Source organism: Chelonia mydas, chromosome 27 (genome assembly GCF_015237465.2).
Source record: "Chelonia mydas isolate rCheMyd1 chromosome 27, rCheMyd1.pri.v2, whole genome shotgun sequence".
Taxonomy (NCBI): domain Eukaryota; kingdom Metazoa; phylum Chordata; order Testudines; family Cheloniidae; genus Chelonia; species Chelonia mydas.
Window position 1 is genome coordinate 1,371,101 of NC_057860.1, and position 22,238 is coordinate 1,393,338.

The 22,238-nt window shown below is 43.1% G+C and overlaps 1 protein-coding gene across 6 annotated transcripts in view; it reads right to left on the reverse strand.

The window, feature by feature from the left end:
• MYO1D (myosin ID) overlaps nt 1–22,238 on the reverse strand; it is a 356,514-nt gene that overhangs the window by 228,620 nt on the left and 105,656 nt on the right. For all 6 annotated transcript variants that reach the window (XM_037887148.2, XM_043536697.1, XM_043536696.1 and 3 more), the window contains exons 6-13: nt 22,019–22,114; nt 15,823–15,939; nt 12,236–12,439; nt 9,862–10,007; nt 9,662–9,776; nt 7,810–7,980; nt 1,931–2,001; nt 679–753 (exon numbers count right to left, since the gene is read on the reverse strand). In XM_037887148.2, coding sequence (XP_037743076.1) covers nt 679–753; nt 1,931–2,001; nt 7,810–7,980; nt 9,662–9,776; nt 9,862–10,007; nt 12,236–12,439; nt 15,823–15,939; nt 22,019–22,114 — 995 coding nt within the window. The remainder of the gene's footprint in view (nt 1–678; nt 754–1,930; nt 2,002–7,809; nt 7,981–9,661; nt 9,777–9,861; nt 10,008–12,235; nt 12,440–15,822; nt 15,940–22,018; nt 22,115–22,238) is intronic.

Genomic DNA, 22,238 nt, shown 5'->3' on the forward strand with positions numbered 1-22,238 from the left:
GCAGGGGGGATACTGACAAGTAAGGAGGAGCTATTACTGCTGTAGAAAACATTAGTGAGACCATTACTGGCATACTTATTCTCTGTTGGTGCCCACACGTCAAAATGGATGCTGACAAATTGGAAAGGGTTCAGAAAAGAGCTACAAGAATGATGTGAGGTCTAGAAAACCTGCAAGAGACTAAAGAAACTCAATATAGACAGTTCATCCAAGAGATGGTTAAGAGGTAATTTGATCAAGGTCTACATGGGGGAAAGATTTCCTATTGTAAAAGGGCTCCTTAATCCAACAGACATAGGCATAAGAAGATCTAATGGCTAGATGCTGAAATTAGACAAATTCAGACTAGAGAGGAGGTGCAATTTGTTTACAGTGAGGGTAATTAACCATTGAAACAGTTTACCTGGCAATCTGGTGGATTTTCAATCACTTGAAACCTTTAAATTATGATTGGATGTCATCCTGCAAAAGTTATGTTCTAGCTCATCCAGAAATTATGGGCTTTATGCAGAAGTTACTGGGTGAAATTCTCTAGCCTGGGTATTCATGATGTCATACTAGATGATCATAAAGGTCCTTATAGTCTTAAAAATCTATGAACTAGACTATAACAAAATATTTTGGCATAATATAAAATAGTGTACAAAACAGGTTGGCTGACCAAAGCTTTGTTCCTACCTGTTATACATTAGGCGTTTGAAGTCTTGGAATAAAGTGTCCTTGTTTTTGTCAATAAATCCTGTGACTGAATATCTGTGAAAGAGAAAAATAGTCAGTTGCACAGAGGTCATATATTTGGGTATTTGGAAGAAAAAGCCTATGTGCACCAACGTGGAATCACATACAAGGGAAGAAATGTGGTCGATGGGTGGGACTGGGAGACAAAGGATAAGCTCATTCTCAGATCTGTCACTAACTTGCTGTATAACCTTTTGGGTGAAATCACTTCCTTTATGTGCCTAAATTTCTCCTTCTTTAGAATGGGAATAATGCTTCCCTAATTTGAGAATGCATTTTTAAATCTACAGATGAGAAGCAATAAGAATTATTTCATCCAGCAAACTATGGGCTCTAGTACTGCCTGCAGGTGCTTTCACAATTCACTTCTGTCCTCTTAGATTTGCAAGCCACTAGCAGTGCACAAGTTTCAACCACAGAGGTGTCACCTCATTCTTTTTCCCTAAACTACCAGAGAAATTTGGCTGTTTCAGAATCATAGAAGCTTAGGGTTGGGAAGAGAACTCAGGAGGTCACTTCACTTAGTGGACTCCATAAAGCCTGGATTGGTCACCAAATTGTTCCATCATTAACAAGCTTCGGGTATTGTCTATAAAAGAAAGTTGGACTGATTTAATGATTTTTTTAGGGTTTGTCTACACCAAGAAATATGCCAGAATAATTATTCTGGAGTAACTTTCCATGTCAACACTCTTATTCTGGAATAAGAGTGCTGTTGTCCAATTTAACTTAATCCACATCCAAAAATAATTATTCGAAAATAGCTACTTTGGGTAAAAAATTTTAAGTGTAGAAAAACCCCTATGGAGATTTAGTTAGACTGATGCACACTCGTTGTGTGAACACTCTTGTTTCAGTTTAAGGGTGCCCTATTTTAATTCAATTAATCTTAAACTGATTCTTTATCCATTTAAGCTAAATTGGTATGGCACTAAACAGATTTCTTAGGTCAGTACAACTTTCTTGTGTAGAAAAGACCTAAGCTTCTCTTGGGAAACTTCATTTTTCCTCCTCTACCCTTCATATTCCCTAACTTTCAAGAAGACCGTATATGTAGCAAGAACAAGTGTGACACTGAATTTTATTTTAAATCTGTTGCATTTATCACATAGAAATGAGAACACAATGTAGGTTAAAGCTGGACAAGAACAAGTAGAAGGTGCACCTTCTAATACAGAAAGAAAACACTCACATAACGTCTCCTGCGTAGTGCTTAATCCGAAAGTCTCTATCAAATTCCAGGATCTTGTCTGTCGCACAAAGCTAAAATAAATCACACATTTATTAAAAAGGAGGGCATTACGTGTAAGCATTGAAATTCCACAAATTTCAGGGCACAGCAGCTTTTAGATTTCACCTTGTATTACAACAAATTGGAATTGTAAAATTACTCTATTTTCTACAGACACAAGTCATCATGTACTCTATCCAGATTTTTTTGGATAAATAAAAACACAGGGACATAAAAATAAACCATATTTTTAAGATCCAGATTTTTTTAAAATTAAATAGTCACTGACACCTCCAAAAACTGTTCCTTTTTTATTAATAAGAATATGTGCATGGAAACAGAACTGCTTAGTCTTGTGTTCCCCCATCTGCTCATATTTATTCCTTCATGACATCATAATCACCTCCAAATCAACATACCATGGTATCACTAACTCAGGATGACTGAATGAAGTGTAAGGTATTTACAAAGCATCAGTCAATCTGTCCCACCAATATTTAGAGAGACAAGGTGGGTGATATAATATCTTTTATTGGACTAACTTCTGTCGGTAAAAGAGACTACCTTTCGAGCTTACACAGAGCTCTTCTTCTGGTCTGGGAAACATACTCAGAACATCACAGCTAAATACAAGGTGGAACAGATTGTTTAGTATAAGCAGTTAAACATTTAAAGGGACCATTCAAGGTGAAGTGGCCCGTTAACACCCCTCCAATCATAGGTGAAAAGGAAGGGAGGGGAGAAAAAAGAAACTGGGGGCGGGGGGTGTAAGTGGATTACAGATTATTGTAATAAGTCATAAACCCAGTGTCTATTCAGTCCATGATTTTCAAAGTGTCTAGCAAAGTTATGAATTTAAGTCTCAGCCTCATCTTTTGAAAGTGTTGTGTAGGTTTCCTTTGAGGATGAGGTCCCACCAATACCTGGCAGCCAATAAACACACAAGCTAGAACTTTCACAGCTCTGCTAGTCAGTGATTAACCCCAGGGTGCTCAATAGCGACTAAAGCTATTGCTCTATCCCTGTTGCCATAGAACACTCTTAATATGCTGTTAGACTACTGTGCTGCAAAGAAGATACATAAACAGCCCACAACATAGGAGTCACTAGCATCTAAAAGAAAATGCAAATAGTTTTAGCCCAGTTTTCCTTAAAAAGCTGGAACTAGCAAAGAAATGAAAATGACTGCACACTAGTTACAAGCACAAGACCACAAGGCTGGACCATCCAGTAGCCATGCTGCACACATGAAGGATAATCCAATCTGACTACAATTTTTAAGATGGTGCACTGGCTTCATTTTTAAGGGTGTTCTTTTTAGTTTTCTTTGGTCCCTTGTGGAAGGGCCTAATAAGGTCCATCTTTTCTTCCTATGTATTTAAGAAGCACTAGCCTGGCTTTTTGCATCCTGTCAACCTAATAGTGCTTGCCAGCAGAAATATTTAGGAAGCCAAGTCTGGCCAAGAAAACCTGAGAAATGACTGACAGTACAGGATTGCAGAAAAGCAGTTTCCTTCTTTTTAAAACCTCTCTCAGTTCACATCTTATCCTTTTCTGCTGGCTATTTGGCCTTCAAAATACATATCAAGTTCAAAAGTAAACTGCTACCTCTCTGAGAACGGGTCTACACTACAGAGTTAGGCTGATGCAAGGCAACTTACATGGACCTAACTCTGTAAGCCTTTACACTAAAACATTGCTCCTGCCGATGTAACTCGCCCACTATGCTGACTTAACTCCACTTCCATGAGAGGCATAGCGCTCAGGTCAATGCAGTTTCAGCACAGCCACTTGTTGCTGACATCGACTGCTGCTGCCTTTCAGAAGACGTTGCACAATACCCCATACTGAGAGTTAAACTGGTGCAAGTGCTCCTGGTAAGGATGCACGCCACCGACACAAGGAGCGTAGCGTGGATGTGTAAAAGCAATTTAATTACTGCAGTGGCTGTACGTCAACGTAACTTAGGTCAACATAGTTTTGTAATGTAGACATACCCTCAGACAAGTAGTGCTAATGTTACTTCATGGTTTGACAGATGTCAAACAGCACCCATTCTCCTAGGAAACTACATACATCAGCTATGTGAAAGTCACAGCCTTGAATTGGCATAGTTGTGGTAGCACCATAAACTGCTCAACTGGTTAACTATGGGAACTTCTTCTTGCGTCCTCATACTGTTTTCTGCCACATCCAGGCACATGCAATTGCCTGATCATTGCACTCTGCCAGCTCACTGGAAGAGCAGTCATGGTCAAGGAACTGGCCCTGCAGGAGATGCTTCATCATATTTTGAGTCTTTCAGTCACAGGTATTGGGGCCAGTAACATAGCCCCACTTTATCATTGCATCTCTAGACTGGCAGACTCCAGTGTGGAGTTGATTAACACAATGCCGTATACCCCAGGGCTGAGCTGCATTGGGTGGCAGGTGCTCCACTGATGGGAGCCAGAGCACAGAGGCTACAGGGTCATTCTCTACTCATTTGCCATAACTGAAACCTTGTCTGTTTGGGCAACAATGTTAGGGGTTTAATGGTGGCAAGAAAACTTTGTTGTGACTTCAGTCAACTCAGCATCAGTGTTATATCACATAGCGGATGTCTTGGATCTGTGCATTGCCTTCTGCACTCTTAGCAATTTCCCAATGTACATTAGGAGGAGCAATACCTGCAAGGGCGTAGAGGCTGTTGACGTGAGTAGGCTTAAGGCATCCTGTAATATAGCGGCAGGCAGCATTAAGTACAGGGTTCAGTTTCTTTGCGTGAGGGAATCCTGACCACACTGCATAGGCAGATACAGCAAAGGAATAGCAAAATGCCAATGCTGTTGATTATGGAATGGACAGGTCTCCACCACATTGTGATGTAACCAGTTCACTAAGAATGTTGATTGATATGCTAACCTTGGCTTTAGTTTACTCAATGTGGACTCTAACGAGCATGAGTTCGAGAACAACGCTGATGTATATAGGATTTATGCAATGAGTAAATTTCATCCCAAATCAGCTATAGGACTATGGCATTAGTCACGTATTGTTAATATTAATGCTGACAATCACTGCATTCAGTGATTCATGGCGGAAGTACGTCTGAATGTATTAATGGCATGTGTATGTATTTAAGTTTTACTGCCTTAGTATATGAGCTGATAGATGTAAATAGGGAATGTTTACATCTGATCATACTAAACCTTGCTAGTTGTAAACACAAACTACAATTGAAATGAATAAAAGGCACCATGGTCAAAGAGTGACCATGGTACTAAGTTGTAATAGCACCTCTGCCACACACTCACTGTGAGCTTTAGTAAGTCACTTTACCTGCCCTCTGAGAATCTCCAGACATTTAAAGTTTATTTAGGAATTCACTGATGATTAACCATCAGTGCACCTGACCCTCTTACACCCACAAGATGAATCAATTACAAAACTGAATGTAATACAAACCCTTGCTCATTGATAATACTTTGCTACGTACATCACAAGTGTTGCGAGCAATAGTTAATTTTCATACAGAACTATGTTATTAGGTGATTCTGAGAAGAAAGTCTCAAAGATCTACATTTTTTGCTCTATGGATAATACATTTTTGCTGTTTATTTATTGCCACAGTGAAAATCTTGTATTTATTCTAGTCTATCTAGGTTTCACCAGAATAACCAGGACAACCAAGCAGAAAGCAATAGATTAGATATGCAGTACATAAACTAGGACACGACTATTTAGGGCACAGCAGCCCCTTAGAGCTTATTCACACTGATGTGGAGTGCAACATACTGTAGAGGGGGGCAGTGAAGCATTAACCGTGAGGCAGGAAAACAGGAGCTATTCCCAGAACAAATCAGCACATGTATTTTAACTCTTTAAGAACATCTTCCTCAATATCTTTAATTTACACAGTAATTATGTTAAGACTTTACCTGACAGACACCACAGTATTTTAACTGCAGTCCACAAAACCAAGTAAATAAGTGGAAGCAAAATGAAACCAGGTCTTTATTTGTAACTTAAAATATGAAGGTGGAAACAACTCAGACTTTTATTGGGTGGTAACTGGAGGAAGCAACAGCCAGTAAACAAGATATTTTAGGTATTAGTGAGAAGAATGTTATTTGTAGGGGTACAAGAGGTCAGAAGAAGAAGAAACAAGATGCTGAGGATTTTATGGGTCAAAACCTTCAAGGTAATATTGATTTACACTATCTGATATGATTGTTTTTCCATCAGTAATTCGTATAACTGTCTACACTTGTGGAAGTGCTCATTTACTTTTGTATTCCTTGTTTTCTCCTTCAGTCTGTGCTAATATAGAATTTCCTGACGATACCGCTCCCTGCTGAGGAATATTAGCACTGCATCATACTGTTGAATGTTTCCTACACAAGGAAGAAACTTCTGAAGCCAGTGGTTCAGTCAGTTGTGGCTTTTCCATTTATAGCCCCTCACTCATTGTCAAATTCACTTCCCCTCACAGCAGCACACTATACCAACAGCGCTCGCCTCCATGCATAGCCACTTGCTGGTGGTCTCAGCATAGAAGAGACCTAGGAACGAACAGGTCACAGAGAATGATCTTCCCTTGGGTTTAAGTATATTGGTAGGGTAGCACTGGAAATCTGGACTATTGTTGTCCTTGCTATACCTGTTCTGAAAATATAAGACTTCATTCCCAAAGCCCCTGAGACTGGCACCATTCAAAAGCATTATTAACAACAAAGGAAAGAATTTGCATCCAAATTCACTAGCCTCAATTATGCATGACAGACATAACACTTCAATATACTGAGTAAATTCACTGCCATTTACTCATAAGATTTGAAGTACTCATAACATATGCCCCTACCTTAACTACACAGCAATCCCGCAGCTTAGTGCGGACAGTGAAAATATTGTTCGTTGTTTACCAAAAAATCGTATATGGCAGTTTAGCTGACAGGTTACACTCCAAGTGAAGTGTACGTAAGAATAAGCCATAGCTGAATGAAAATCTTTTTATTTTACTTCCATTTCCATTCTTCACTAAAACAAGCCAGATCCAGCTCTTTCTACTGTTTGAATTCAGAGTCTCTGGAGATAGTCTTTAGCACATTTCTTAGACAAGTATGCTACGGAGATATTCCTACCTTATATACAAAGCTGTGCAGTGGTGAAGACAGTATGCTAATGAACAGATTTCAAATACTATTTCTCAATGAAAAGACATCAATAAATTAAAGGACATTATTGGATTATTCAACGTGAGTGGTTCTCAAATTTATCAAGCCAGTGCCCATATTTTTAAAATATTACCAGGTGACAAAATCTTTTAACTGGTTATCAGACCAAAACAAAGCATATCAAAGGGTCTGGAGGACTATGGATACCATTTAAATGAGCATGTTTTTAGCCACTGAGGGTGAAGATTACATAGCTGTAATAAAGCAGAAATGTGAGCCATTTTCACTGCCACAGCATATTAAAGCTGGTTTTGTAGGGAACAGTCACATGAACTGGAACCGGGCACTTATTGGTTATAAATGACATCATATGTCAAGACAAGTTCATGCTTTCCCGTTTTTCCCTTGCAATAAAATCTATAGCATTGATCATACTTTAGCTCCCTCTTCTGGATACAAACCATTATAACATTCATTCATTAACTAATTCTAAGCTAGAGAACTTGATTGGCCACATAAGTATAGAAATACCATGTGCAGCAGACATTTAAGTTCTATTCTAGAAAAGGGCCTTCCTCTATTCCAGTCACTGCGTGAGTCCTTTTCCTTATCCCACTTAGAATGATACAGCGTGAGCTGCATGTGGAGAGAGGTAGGTTCTGATTACACAGATGAACAGGTTACCTTTCTGCTGGAGAAATGAGCATGTTTCCCCAGTTTGTTATTCAGTGCTTCAAGGAACATCTCATCGGTGACTTTTCCAACATTCATGCAGGCATCATCCAGAATGGCAATGATCCCTTTGTGCTGCTGTTCCACCAGATCCACAATGATTTGGTTGTTGAAATAATCAATCTGCAGAACACAAAACAGGTATTTGCAGGTCTTCTCTCACTATTGAGTGAGAAGGAAGCGGATGAACTCTATGCACACACCAGTAACCACACAGGGAGAATGATATGCAATACAGCATTATTAACTGTAATACAGAAACTAAACTGAGAAGTACTAGGCTCATTATGCAGTGCTCAACAGTTTCATTCTACAGACCACTTTGAGCATTTTTTTCTCCTAGGCCTTTACGTCCCCAAAATATCCCACTGCTTGCTTTGCAAAACATGCCATTCTGTGGTCAACTGATACTCCATAGACCATAATTTGAGATCCACTGAGATAGTGGAAATAAAATATACATACAAATTGTAATGAAAATTACTGCTTCCCAGACAGACCATCTGAAAATATGCTGGACTGCAGATCATATATTCAGACTTCCTACTCTAAGAGAAGTGTACTCGTAACAGGTGTTTAGTGCTCATGTCCAAACTTCATCCCTTACTTGGAGTCTAGTGACTAAAAGCAAAGTAGTTGTATCAGGATTAGATTTTACTGAAGCAAGCAAAAAACCCTAGTCATTAGCACTAAAAAGTAAGTTTCACTTTGTTCAGTTACCCCAGTGGAAAACCCATTGATTCCAGTAGGGAGACAAACATAACAGAGGACAATCTGGCCCAGTATTGGCTCTTCCTCTTCGGGCACAGGAGTTCTGTAAACATTACTTTCATCACCAACATTCAAATCTAAAAACGAAAGACTCTAGTGGAAGAGGCTCACCTGATGTCTATTTGGCTAGGCAGCTTTAACATGATCCACATGATACACCCATATGCATGTCTATAGTTGCCCCTTTTCATTCCTATACAGCACTGAAGAGTTATTTGTCAAGAAGTGCATAGCTATAGCAGAAACATTTTCAGCATTAAGAGGCACAGCAGAGAAGGGTCTCCTTTCACACGTTTCAGATTACCACTGCACTGACCCCATAATCAACTACACTACCTTTCAATAGTCACCTTAGTGAGACATTCACATACACACTTATGGCACTGGAAGTTGTGACAGCAAGATAGTGGTATACATGACATTGTGCAATTTTACTGGATACTCGCAGGCTGCAGTCATATTGTAAGGCACACAAAGGCAAAATGCTTTCCAACAATGTAAGAAAGTGGGTAATAAGTGTAACTGCTCTTCCCCTGAAATGTATTCCTATAATAGATTTCCCCATTACATTTTCATAACTGGCTCATAAAGCCTCGTTTATGCTATTATAAGGCCAGATTGTTCACCAATGCAATCAATGCGTTTTGCCACTGATTTTCTATAGTAGAGGATTAGGATTGTAATGTCTATACAATGCGAACCAGCATCTTCTAATCAAAATCCTACCAGTTAGAAAGGATCAATTTAAAAAAAAATCTTTCTATTTGAACACCTGTTTAACTAAACAAAATACATATACCCAGTTTACAATGGTAGTCAGAAAGAGGCCACAAAAGGTATAGAAAGGGTGTCATATATTTTCAATTTGCTTTTTCCAGAGTCTGATTTATGGATAACAAGCCTGATGCTGCATCTGCTCTGGATACAGAGCTCCCACTGACTTTGATGGGAGTCTACATGTGAAGCAACTTCCGGACCATGCCCTGTAATGGCACACTGGATTCAACCAGACCCCCACTGCCAATTCACTCACATGATTCCAGGGAATCCCCTCTCGCTGGTACTCCTCCTGTTCTTGCTTTAGAACTAGCTGAATAAAAAGCTGCTGCAGCTTTTCATTGCAGTAATTAATGCAGAACTGTTCAAAACTGCAAAAATAAAGTTGAGAAAGAATTGATTAGTTTTTCATTTGAGGAAAGATGAAGCATCTCCTTCTCTAGCAATGCAGCTTACCTGTTGTTGTCGAAGATCTCAAAGCCATAGATATCCAGGACTCCAATGACTGTGTTTTTCCCATGGATTGTGGTGTCATAGTTCTTCACCTCAATGATGTCATTGATATGTGTGACAATCCAACAGAAAAGGCGCTCATATATAGCCTACAAGGAGAACAAACATTGGGCTTAATTTCTGATCTCTCTCATAACTGATTTAGCTGTATTTCTATCAGGTCTCTATGCTAGTGTCTGTAGTAGTTTAGTTCAAGCTGGTTTTCAGATTAAACCCATATTCACTGGTAAAACTCCTGCTAAAATTAAACAGACTTCTTGATCTGAGAAACCTTCTTTTCTTTCCATATAACATTGCTGTATTACTTTCTAAATTCATTTATATGAGAACAGAATCTTAAACAGCTCTACCAATTCTGCTACCTACTTCCTACCTAATTATCTCCACATCAGAGAATTGTATGAATATGGAAAATATAGGTGAGCAGATGAATGCAGGATTAAGATTTTTATACAGTGCTCACACCCATCAGAACTGAGCACTTAACACCACAAAATATAGTACGATGAAATATTATCATTGTTCACTTTTCAAGAAGTAGTCACAAGCAAGAGCATTTTCTGTCTTCAAAATTTAATCATTCAAATTAGTGACACCTGTACTAAGCAGTTCCGGCAAGCATTACAACCTTAAAACGACATTCAAGGTGACAGCCCAAATGTGAACCCTTACCCAATACCACCATTTAACTCCCTCCATTCCTCCTTCCCACAATTAAAATAAATGTGAGTAGTTAAGTGTCCTCCCAATAGTCCCTCACTATCACCCTTCCAAATGAGGCTGCTGTCGTTGCCAAACAACCAAAGGTGTAGCATTTGTCATGATCTTTAATGTGTGTTTAAGGATGTCATGCCATTCCACTGCTCTCTTCTTGACAGCAAGCAGGCAGCTAGAACTGTCAATCTGTTCTCTCAATCTCATTTCATTGCATTTCCATTGTATCAAGATATGAACTAACAGAGCAGAGACTTCCAACGTCCTGGCAAACCCTGCAGCCAAAATTGTTTTGTGGGTTGCCCTAGCTCCCAGATAAAATTTTAACTCTGCTGAACCCATTAATTTAGAAGAATAAGTCTTTCATTAAGTGAATATTCTAAAAATACATATTGAAGAAGCAACATCCAGACTAACAGCCCCCAAAACCTTGTGACCGTCTCTAACAACTTCATTAAGCATCTGCACTCTTTGCTGTAACTTTTGCTACACAGATTTCAGACTCTGCAATACAGTAACTCCTCACTTAAAGTCGTCCTGGTTAACGTTGTTATGTTGCTGATCAATTAGGGAACATGCTCATTTAAAGTTGTGCAGTGCTCTTTCATAACATCATTTGGCAGCTGCCTGCTTTGTCCACTGCTTGCAGGAAGAGCAGCCCATTGCAGCTAGCTGGTGGGGGCTTGGAACCAGGGTAGACCGGCAGCCCCACTGCTCCCCTAAGTTCCCTGTGCAGCAGCCACCCAGCAGGCTATCAATTACCAGCAGTTCAGCTGTCCCTCCCCCCACTGCCATGTGCTGCTCCTGCCCTCTGCCTTGGAGCTGCTCTCCAGAGCCTCCTGCTTGCTGTGCCGGGGGAGAGGGGTGGGAAGAGGGGGGCTAATGTCAGGGTGTCCCCCGCACCCCGCTTACCCCATCTTCCATAGAGCAGGGGGGACACACAACAGGGCTCAGGACAGAGGGAGCTTCCTGGCAGCAGTTGTCATCTCAGCTTGCTGATTAACTTAAAAAGGCAATGTACTTAAGAGTGGGGTCAGCGTACTTAAAGGAGCAATGCGCATCTCTCTCTCACACACAGGGTGTGTGCGGTCTCCCTTCCCTCCATTCCTGCTGCCTTGTAGAGTATGAGGTTACATTAACAACGAGTTAATCCTTGAGGGCTCAGCCAATTGCTAGTTCATCATTTAGCAGTAAGGCATTCCCTGGGAAATATCCCACCCTCTGACTTCAGCACCTCAACCAAGCTTCACAATCATCATTACTGTGTACCAGTATTAAATTGTTTGTTTAAAACTTATACTGTGTGTATATACATAATATAGCCTTTTGTCTGGTGAAAAAAAATTCCCTGGAACCTAACCCCGCCCTATTTACATTAATTCTTATGAGGAAATTGGATTTGCTTAACATTGTTTCACTTAAAGTCGCATTTTTCAGGAACATAACTACACCATTAAGCGAGGAATTACTGTGCTTTCATTCATCCACAGGCTCCTATCATTTGTGAAATTAAAGAGCAAAAACTGCAAATTGGAAATTCTGGTTTTGGAAATTGTTGCATGACAAACTAGCACAGACTTGTAGAAAGAGAATTCAGACTCACCTTTGCAAAAGCATCTCTACCATAGGTGGCTTCCTGCTCTGTGTGCTGCTTGTCAATGATATCCCGGCCTGTAGCTACAGTTCGAAAAAGCAGGGCCTTCTCCACCATGTCAGACTTTGTTGACAGCAAGTCTGCAATGACCGACACAACCTTGCCATTTTCAATCACAGGCGTGTCGCCATCCACTGAAAACTTCAAATTCCCCTGTAGCAAGTAGTGAAAGACAAGATTGCTCAATGTACTCAATGCTTTTTTTTTGCCTCTGTCTTCACGAACAAGGTCTAGACTGTTCTCAGTGGTAGCTGATGACAGAACAAGGAGTAATGGTCTCAAGTTGAGGTAGGGGAGGTTTAGGTTGGATATTAGGAAAAACTTTTTCACTAGGAGGGTGGTGAAACACTGGAATGCATTACCTAGGGAGGTGGTGGAATCTCCTTCCTTAGATATTTTTAAGGTCAGGCTTGACAAAGCCCTGGCTGGGATGATTTAGTTGGGGATTGGTCCTGCTTTGAGCAGGGGGTTGGACTAGATGACCTCCTGAGGTCCCTTCCAATCCTGGTATTCTATGATTCTAAGGTCAGCTCCCAGACTGCTGCACTGGGCAAAACAGCGTGAAGAGGAGATGAGCAGCCCTCCGTGAAGAAAGAAGTGATTGAGGGCTATTTAGAAAAGCTGGATGAGCACAAGTCCATGGGGCTGGATGCGCTGCATCTGAGGATGCTAAAAGAGTTGGCAGAAGTGATTGCAGAGCCATTGGCCATTATCTTTGAAAACTCATGGCGATCAGGGAGGTCCCAGACGTCTGGAAAAAGGCTAATGTAGTGCCCATCTTTAAAAAAGGGAAGGAGGAGAATCCAGGAAACTACAGGTCAGTCAGCCTCAACTCAGTCCCTGGAAAAATCATGGAGCAGGTCCTCGAGGGATCAATTCTGAAGCACTTAGAGAAGAGGAAAGTGATCAGGAACAGTCAGCATGGATTCACCAAGGACAAGTCATGCCTGACTAACCTAATTGCCTTCTATGACGAGATAACTGGCTCTGTGGATGAGGGGAAAGCAGTAGATGTGTTACTTCTTGACTTTAGCAAAGCTTTTGACACGGTCTCCCACAGTATTCTTGCCAGCAAGTTAAAGAAGTATGGGCTGGATGAATGGACTATAAGGTGGATAGAAAGCTGACTAGATCATCAGGCTCAACGGGTAGTGATCAATGGCTCCATGTCTAGTTGGCAGCCAGTATCAAGCGGCGTGCCCCAAAGGTCGGTCCTGGGGCCGGTTTTCTTCAATATCTTCATTAATGATCTGGAGGATGGCGTGGACTGCACCCTCAGCAAGTTTGCATATGACACTAAACTGGGAGGAGTGGTAGCTATGCTGGAGGGTAGGGATAGGATACAGAGGGACCTAGACAAATTAGAGGACTGGGCCAAAAGAAATCTGATGAGGTTCAACAAGGACAAGTGCAGAGTCCTGCACTTACGACGGAAAAATCCCATGCACTGCTACAGACCAGGGACCGAATGGCTAAGCAGCAGTTCTGCAAAAAAACACCTAGGGGTTACAGTGGACGAGAAGCTAGACATGCATCAACAGTGTGCCCTTGTTGCCAAGAAGGCTAACGGCATTTTGGGCTGTATAAGTAGGGACACTGCCAGCAGATCAAGGGACGTGATCGTTCCCCTCTATTTGACATTGGTGAGGCCTCATCTGGAGTACTATGTCCAGTTTTGGGCCCCACACTACAAGGAGGATGTGGAAAAATTGGAAAGAGTCCAGTGGAGGGCAACAAAAATTATTAGAGGGCTGGAGTACATGACTTATGAGGAGAGGCTGAGGGAACTGGGATTATTTAGTCTGCAGAAGAGAAGAATGAGGGGGGATATGATAGCTGCTTTCAACTACCTGAAAAGGGGTTCCAAAGAGGATGGATCTAGACTATTCTCAGTGGTAGCAGATGAGAGAACAAGGAGTAATGGTCTCAAGTTGCAGGGGGGGAGGTTTAGGTTGGATGTTAGGAAAAACTTTTTCACTAGAAGGCTGGTGAAGCACTGGAATGGGTTACCTACGGAGGTGGTGGAATCTCCTTCCTTAGAGATTTTCAAGGTCAGGCTTGACAAAGCCCTGGCTGGGATGATTTAGTTGGAGTTGAGCAGGGGGTTGGACTAGATGACCTCCTGAGGTCCCTTCCAACCCTGATATTCTATGATTCTATGTGCCTCTGCTGAGAATATTGTCAGCAAAGCTGAAGTAAGCACTTCATTTCCAGGGAGTGATTTGCTGTTCAGTTCATCAACAAATGAAACACCATTAGCACATTTCTAAATTCAGGCTAAATTGTCCTCAGTACTGTATGCTCCCCTTATGGGCAACTCACGCGAGGGACACAAAGGGGAGCACCAGCTAACGGGGGCATGTGGCTTCCCCCTGCCGACTCCTCCCTGCCCTGCCCCCAGCCTGGGCCCCCCGCTCTACCCTGGGTCCCCGGTTCTCTCTCTCGACATTACCTGGGGTGGGGCTCTGTCCTTCGCAGCGCAAGGAAGGAGGCCCCACACCGGCAGCTCCTCTGGCCTGGCTGTCTCAGTACCACCCCCAGACCCCAATCCTGTCCTCCACTGGGGCTGTACAGACCCCAGGAGTCGAAGCTGTGTGGAACGGCTGGGGCAGAACTGGGGGCAGTACAGCCATGCTGGAGGAGCTGCCAGCATGTGGCCACCCGGCAGCCACACGTTCTGCTTCTTTCGCTACTGTGGTTCCCTGCTGAATGTGCCTCCCCCTAGGGCAGTTGTTCTTAAACTTTTGTACTGGTGACCCCTTTCACATAGCAAGCCTCTGAGTGTGACCGCCCTTATAAATTAAAAACACTTTTAAATATATTTAATACCATTATAAATGCTGGAGGCAAGCGGGGTTTGGGGTGGAGGCTGACAGCTCATGACCCCCACATGTAATACCCTTGCGACCCACTGCGGGGTCCCGACCCCCAGTTTGAGAACCCCCTGCCCTAGGGTGTCTGGGGAGGAGCATGTGACCCTTCTTGACCACCCCCCCAACCCAGGCTTTACCTTTGCCTGTGACCAAAAGAAGGACTTGGCCTTTAGTATTTAGCAGGATTGAAGGAACAAAGTTATGACAAACTAATTCAAATAAAGTTTAATCAGGCAAAGACTGTTACAAGCCAGGGGTCTAGAGAGGAGTTGGAATTAAAAGACACTAAGCAGAACCCACAGATTTATTATATTTATCATTTCCATCTTCACTACAGCTCACCACAACGTCCTAGAATATAGTTTCCAGTTTAATGACATCACCAGAAAAACTGACATGAAGACTGATGAGCTATTAGTCTGAATTATTGTGGGGAAATTCTAAGTCTTGTGTTATACAGAAGGTCAGACTAGATGATCACAATGGTCCCACAGGGAAATTTGACCCACTACTGGCAGGCAGGAATAGTGTTGACTTTTCACTTCCAACTGCATCTGATAGAACAACTTGTCTATTGAAGTAACACAAGTAACACAGCCTGGCTGCCCTGCCATTGCAATCCTGGAAGAACAGCTTGCAAAAACCCACATGCAGGGAACTCACCAAGTGAAGAATGGAAGCCAAAATTTTGTAGACAGTTTGAACCTCCTCTGGTTTGAAGCCTATCACTTTCATAGCATCTGCCACTGCTTTGAACTCTGCACCATCATTGATGGAACACTAAGGAAAATAGAGATTTATTTAAGTTAGTACCTTTCACGGTCTAGACAAACATTCTTGAATATAAAGCATCACCATGGTACAGCTTTAAGGACATAACGTGGCAGCCATTATGCAAACACCACAGACGTCACGGACGTGTTACTAAAAAAAAAGTGAATGTTGCCCAGAACAGTAGGTCACAGCCACTATCTATTCTATTTATCACATACCAAAAAACCCTTCAGAGTTATTTAGATTGCAAAATCAACCACTCAAAAGTTAAGAAATGCCAGTTTTACAGTTACCAATGCAATTTAATTCTGCCTCCTTTGTACATCAATCCTATAATCTGCAAGAAGCTGGAAATAGTATGTGATCACATAATTAAAGACCATCACAATGCATACGCACAAGAGAGCCAAATTATGGTTGTGCAGGTTCCTAGATTCCAACTTCTTGACTTTGCAACCTAAAAACACTCTCAAGACAGGAAGTTATCTACAAAAAGCTGGGGTTTTTTTCTTCTTTTTAAAGAAAAACGGTAGGTACAATTCTCCCATCAAGCACCAGAGACAGGGTTTAATCTCAACTTTCAGCACTGGACCATAGTCTGCTATCACTTGAGCTACAAAACTAGCTGACAGCAGCAAAACACTTATCCAGAAAGCGATATGAACTGTTGGATGCTGCTGCTGAGGTCCCAAGGTTTTATTCAATGACCTTGTGGGGCAGTGACACACAGGAAGCATTTGATGTCAGGATTTCCCCTGAACTTTATGTTCCTGAACGTAATGTGTACATCATAATGTGGAGACTTGACCTATAGCGTGGAAGTTTTTATACAACCACATTAAGGCCCTCCTGGAGGAACCTGAGACTGTTCAAAACTGTTTTTCCATCCTTACACCATGAATTCTGCACCAGCTAATAGAATAAGTTCTGGTCATTGACTTCTTTCTGGGTTCATGAGGGTGTTAATCACCTCATATGAGTAACCGTTTTGAATTTGTCTTGTCCTAAAGATGTATGACCTCCTATACAATGCAGAAGGATCAGGAGATTCAACACTGAGTTAATCAGCCTGAAAACCATAGCCTCTTCAGCCAGAAAGGCATAAACGATATCATTGCCACACTATGCAGGTTGTGCATGGTCCTAAGAAGCAGTGGAATGGTAGGAAAGCATATAACAAAGATCTTGGCCTGCTTGATATGAAATCGTTCATCTACTTGAATTACAAGTCCTGACATTTGGAGAGGCCATGAGGCACTTGATTTTTGGTTTCCAGATGCAGAGCGATCAATCACTGATCCAAACTAAGTGAATAACAATGAATGAAGACACATTGCTTAATTTAACTTCTGCCTAGTAAACTAGTCTGCCTTGGTGTGTAGTAGCATGCAGAAACATGAATCACTTTGCTTTTGCTTTCCCCCGACAGACCCCTGTGCGACATTCTATATCTTGGGGGAGTGTCCTGTAATCCCCACATTCCTCATTTATATATCATTGCGATATTGCATATAAAGCAGGTCATGTGAGGTATCAGGGGGAAGGTTATGATCTGCTGAAACCCATGGTTCTATCTAAATAGGTATATCATTACATAAGAACATAAGAATGGCCATACTGGGTCACACCAAAGGTCCATCCAGCCCAGTATCCTGTCTACCAACAGCGGCCAATGCCAGGTGCCCCAGAGTGAGTGAACTGAACAGGTAATGATCGAGTGATCTCTCTCCTGTCACCCATCTCCATATTAAGGCATGTGAAGTTATGAGAATGTATTGTACGGTTTTCACTAAAATATGCTGTGGGTTTGGGAGGCACCCAGATACAAGCCCTCCAGAGACAACGACACGGGAGCTAACCAACGCCCAGGTGGGTGCTGAACAGACATCACCAGCCATTGTCCAGCAGAGGAGTTACAATTCAATGACTCACTCACAGGACACACACCAGGGTATCGCTTCACCTTGTGACTCAGCAACGCCTACCAGACATGCCCTGGACTTGTGTTCTCCAAGCACATGGGATTAAAGGTATAAAACAGAACACAAGGGCCCCATGCATGGCTTTTCTCCTTCCCCCCCCCTACCCTGCAAGCAACAAGGACACTCTAAAGACTCCAACAGAGGAGACTGGCCCAGGTTTCAAGGGTGAAACCTGTGTACTATGAATTGCAATATCCAGTGAGGTGAGAAAAACTGCTTAAATCTAGATCAGCGTGGGCAAACTTTTTTGGCCCGAGGGCCACATCTGGGTATGGAAATTGTATGGCGGGCCATGAATGCTCATGAAACTGGGGGCTGGTATGCGGGAGGGGCTGAGGGCTCTGGCTGGGGGTGTGGGCTCTGGGGTGGACCCAGAAATGAGGAGTTCAGGGTGCAGGAGGGGGCTCTGGGCTGGGGCAGAGGGTTGGAGTGTGGAGGGGGGGTGAGGGCTCCGGCTGGGGGTACAAGAGGGTGCTCCAGGCTGGGACCAAGGGGTTTGGAGGGCAGGAGGGAGATCAGGTCAGGGGATGGGGTCAGGGGTGCAGGCTCCAGATGGCGCTTACCTCAAGCAGCTCCGGGAAGCAGTGGCATGTCCCCCCTCCAGTTCCTATGCGAGGCACAGCCAGGTGGCTCAGCACACTGCCCCATCCACAGACACCGTCCTGCAGCTCCCATTGGCCATAGTTCCCAGCCAATGGAAGCTGCGGAGCCCCATTGGCTGACGCTATGCATAGGAGCTGGAAGGGGCACATGCCGCTGCTTCTGGGAGCTGTGCAGAGCCACAGCACGCGCAGATCAGGGCAAGCCCCGGACCCCACTCCCCAGCAAGAGCTCAAGGTCTGAATTAAAATGTCTGAAGGGCCAGATGTGGCCTCCGGGCCGAGTTTGCCCACCCCTGATCTAGATGTTGCCCAGTCTAATAGGGTTGAGAGTTTATATTCCGTGGTTATATATATTATTTTATTTTGGTAACCACTTTGACTTTTTGCCCGTCGCTTATAATCACTTAAAATCTATCTTTTGTAGTCAAACTTCTTTTACTGTTTATCTTTACCCTTGAGTTTGCCTTAAGCGTTTGGTAAGAGTGTTTGTCAGATTTACAAAGGTGGGTGTATATTCACTTTTCACTGATGAAGTGGTGAACCAATAATTAAATTGAGTAGTGCATCTTGAGCAGTGCAAGACGATATATTCCTGAGGTAAGCAGCTGGGAGGATTTGGCTGGTGCCTTTCTCTGTGTGATTCATGAGTGGCTCTGGGAGCATTCATGCAATTTAGCTAGGTGTGGGGCTCCACATGCGGTTGTGCTGAGTAACAGCAGCACCTGGAGGGGCTTGCTGCTTGTCACTGAGAGACAGCACAGGCTGGAGAGTTAAGGGGGCACAGCAGTCCCGCAGTCTCAGACTGCGCTCCTGGGATCCCATCACACCGAACAGAGTTGTCCATAAAGACCAAGAAGTGAATTTCCTCCTTTAAAGCCAATACTGATACTACCATAATCCTGGAAAAGACCTTTGGAGCCGATTAAATGGTAAGGATCAGAGTTGAAAAAGCTGCCCACTACAGGCAAAACAGGAGAATTATTTCTGGGATGATAAAATGGGACTCTGAAGATGTGTCTCCTTCAGGTACTTGTTCAAATGTTTCAGATAGAGCCCAGCTCTGTTTGCTCCACGTTACTGAGGCTAGACGTAAGTGACGTACAGCCTTTAATGAGACAGAAAGGGTTATTAACAGGTTCCATAATTGGTCTTCGAGACGTACACATGTTCATTCCACTTCAGGTGTGTGCACAGCCGGTGCACTGTTATTGGAGATTTCTCCCTCAGCATACCCATCAGGGTGGCGTATGTGTCATTTGGTGCTTCACATTGCTGCGCCTCCCACTCCCACCCTCCTTGCTTCTTTTTACTAGACAGACCTTGATATAGAGGGGAAGGAGGGTAGGTCCTGAAATGGACACATGCAACACCTCACAAAGAACAGTTACAGAACAGGTTAGGAACAGTTTGCACACATCCATTCCTCTTCAGGTGACTCACAAGCAAGTGCAAGCACGTTGTTTGGAAAAGTTACATTGGCTATATTAAATCTTTCCTCGTCCTTATGAGCATGAGGCTTCAGGAAGGAAGTTGGCAAATATATTGCCTAATTGATGTGGAAGTGAGACACAACTTTGGTGAGAAACTTCAGATGAAGGAGCAGGTATAATTTGTCCTTGTAGAAGACTGTATACAGAGGACCAGACACTAAGGCTCATAATTAACCCACTCCCCTGCCCAAGGCGATTGCCACCAAAAAGGCTACCTTCATCGGGACATGGAGTAATGAGCAGGTGGATAACAGTTCAAAGGAAAGACCCATTAGCTTTGTCAATACCAGGTTTAGGTCCTAAGCGGGAAATAGGATCCTCTACCTGGGGATATAGAAGTAGAAGGTGTGGAGACAACTTTGAGGCAGGTAGAAACCTCCAAGAGTTCCAAAATGGCCACTGGTATGGTGCAGAGCTCAATTCCTTCCCGGACAGCCAAGACAGAGCTTCTGCTGGGTATCAGGGTGGTGACTATGTGACACAGCCGTGACACGTACAAGCCAGCTTCCAACTCAGAGGATGAACTGGATTCATCCCACTAAAGAGGAGCTACTCCTGTCAGTGCCAAGAATTGGTGTCAGTAGTCTGGAGAAAAGGGCATTAGCGAGATCACTGCAGTTTGCCTCTCGACAGCAGTGTACAAGGAGGTGCTGCAGTGCCCACAGTATCGAGAGACTCCAAAGGTCGCATTCCACAACATACGTTTCAAATGGTACCGTCTCTTGCTGCTGCTAAGCCAACAAAGACCGCACCACTGACACAATCTATCCTCCTCCCCAGCACAATTGCTGGACTTTGGTGTCAGGGACCTTGATCTCCCAGATACCAAGTCCTTCGATGCCATCTTCTGGTGTCTTCCTCGGTACCGGAGAAAGACTGGCATCAAGAGTCTGCCAAAACAGGAGGAGCACTCTTAACTGAAGCGGATATGCTTGGTACACACTCCGAATGGGGAAGCTCTGAGTGTGGGTGCAGGGCTGCTTCCATCAGAAGGTGTTTTAGTGTGACCTCCCTTCCTTTTTAGTTCTGGGTTTGAAGTCCCTGTAGATCTGGCACCATCTCTATCATGAGCTTCTCCTAGGCATTTCAGGCACTTGAAGTGCAGGTCACTAACCAGCACTGGTTTCTTGCAGGCATCACGGCTTGAAGCCTGGGGACCGAGGCACACCCCCAACACCAAGTACCAGTACCCACACAGCAGGAATCAAAGAGTACCAAAAAAGTACACCAATAAAGGAAACCTAATGCTACATTATCCTAACAAAAACTATTAACGAGTATCAACTATATACAAATGCAAAATGAAGAAAATTTGCAGCAGCAGCACCATAGCATGCTCCAAGAACTGTCGCGGGCGGTAAGAAGGAACTGAAGGGGACTGGGTGGTGGCTCTACCCTTTATAACATAGCGCAGCAGCACAGAGCAGCAGATGGCGCAAGCACGGCCCTAATGAGTACTGCTGAGGGAAAAATCTCCAACAGTGCACTGGGCATGTACAAACCTGAAGTGGAATGGACACGTGCATTTGAAGAAGACTGGATTGTATAACTGATCTAAAGGAGATTCCATGAAAGGCATGAGATAGGTCATAATGGTGCCTGCATCGGGAACCAATTTGTCTGGGGGTCTGCTATCAATAACCAAAGTCCCACATGCCTACATGAAACCATTTTTATATGAAGCCACTTAGACCATGAGCTGTTGAGGTTGATTCTTAGAGCCCCTTTACTGCCTGCCTGTACTCCACACCCAGGCTGTTTGCCCTCTCATCATACTGGCAGCTGCTGCAGGGAGGAAGCAGCAACAAGGCACAGCAATCCACCACAGCAGCTGGGGGTGACAGCCTGGTAGTTGCCCAGTCTTTTAGATTGTGGCTGGAATTCTTCATTTCTCTTATGATATCTTCCCATAACTGTGAGCAAGGATGTACGGCTAAAGTCAACATACCACTTCCAGATGCATTTACAACTTTAGAACAAGTTACCTGAAACTAATTGACTGCATCCTCACCTTTAACTGCCCTCCGGCCCGGATATAGTTGTATGCAGAGAAATTTTTCTGAAGATGTAGGGAGCGTAGTATCTGATCAGAACCTCCCTGGAGAAGCTGTCAAATAGTATTTTAAAAAATGATCAATCAAAAAAACAAACACCATCCAGTATGTTCATAGTTGGTGTAATATCATAAGTTACTCATTTATTGCTACATTGAATAAATTCCTTCTTCCTCA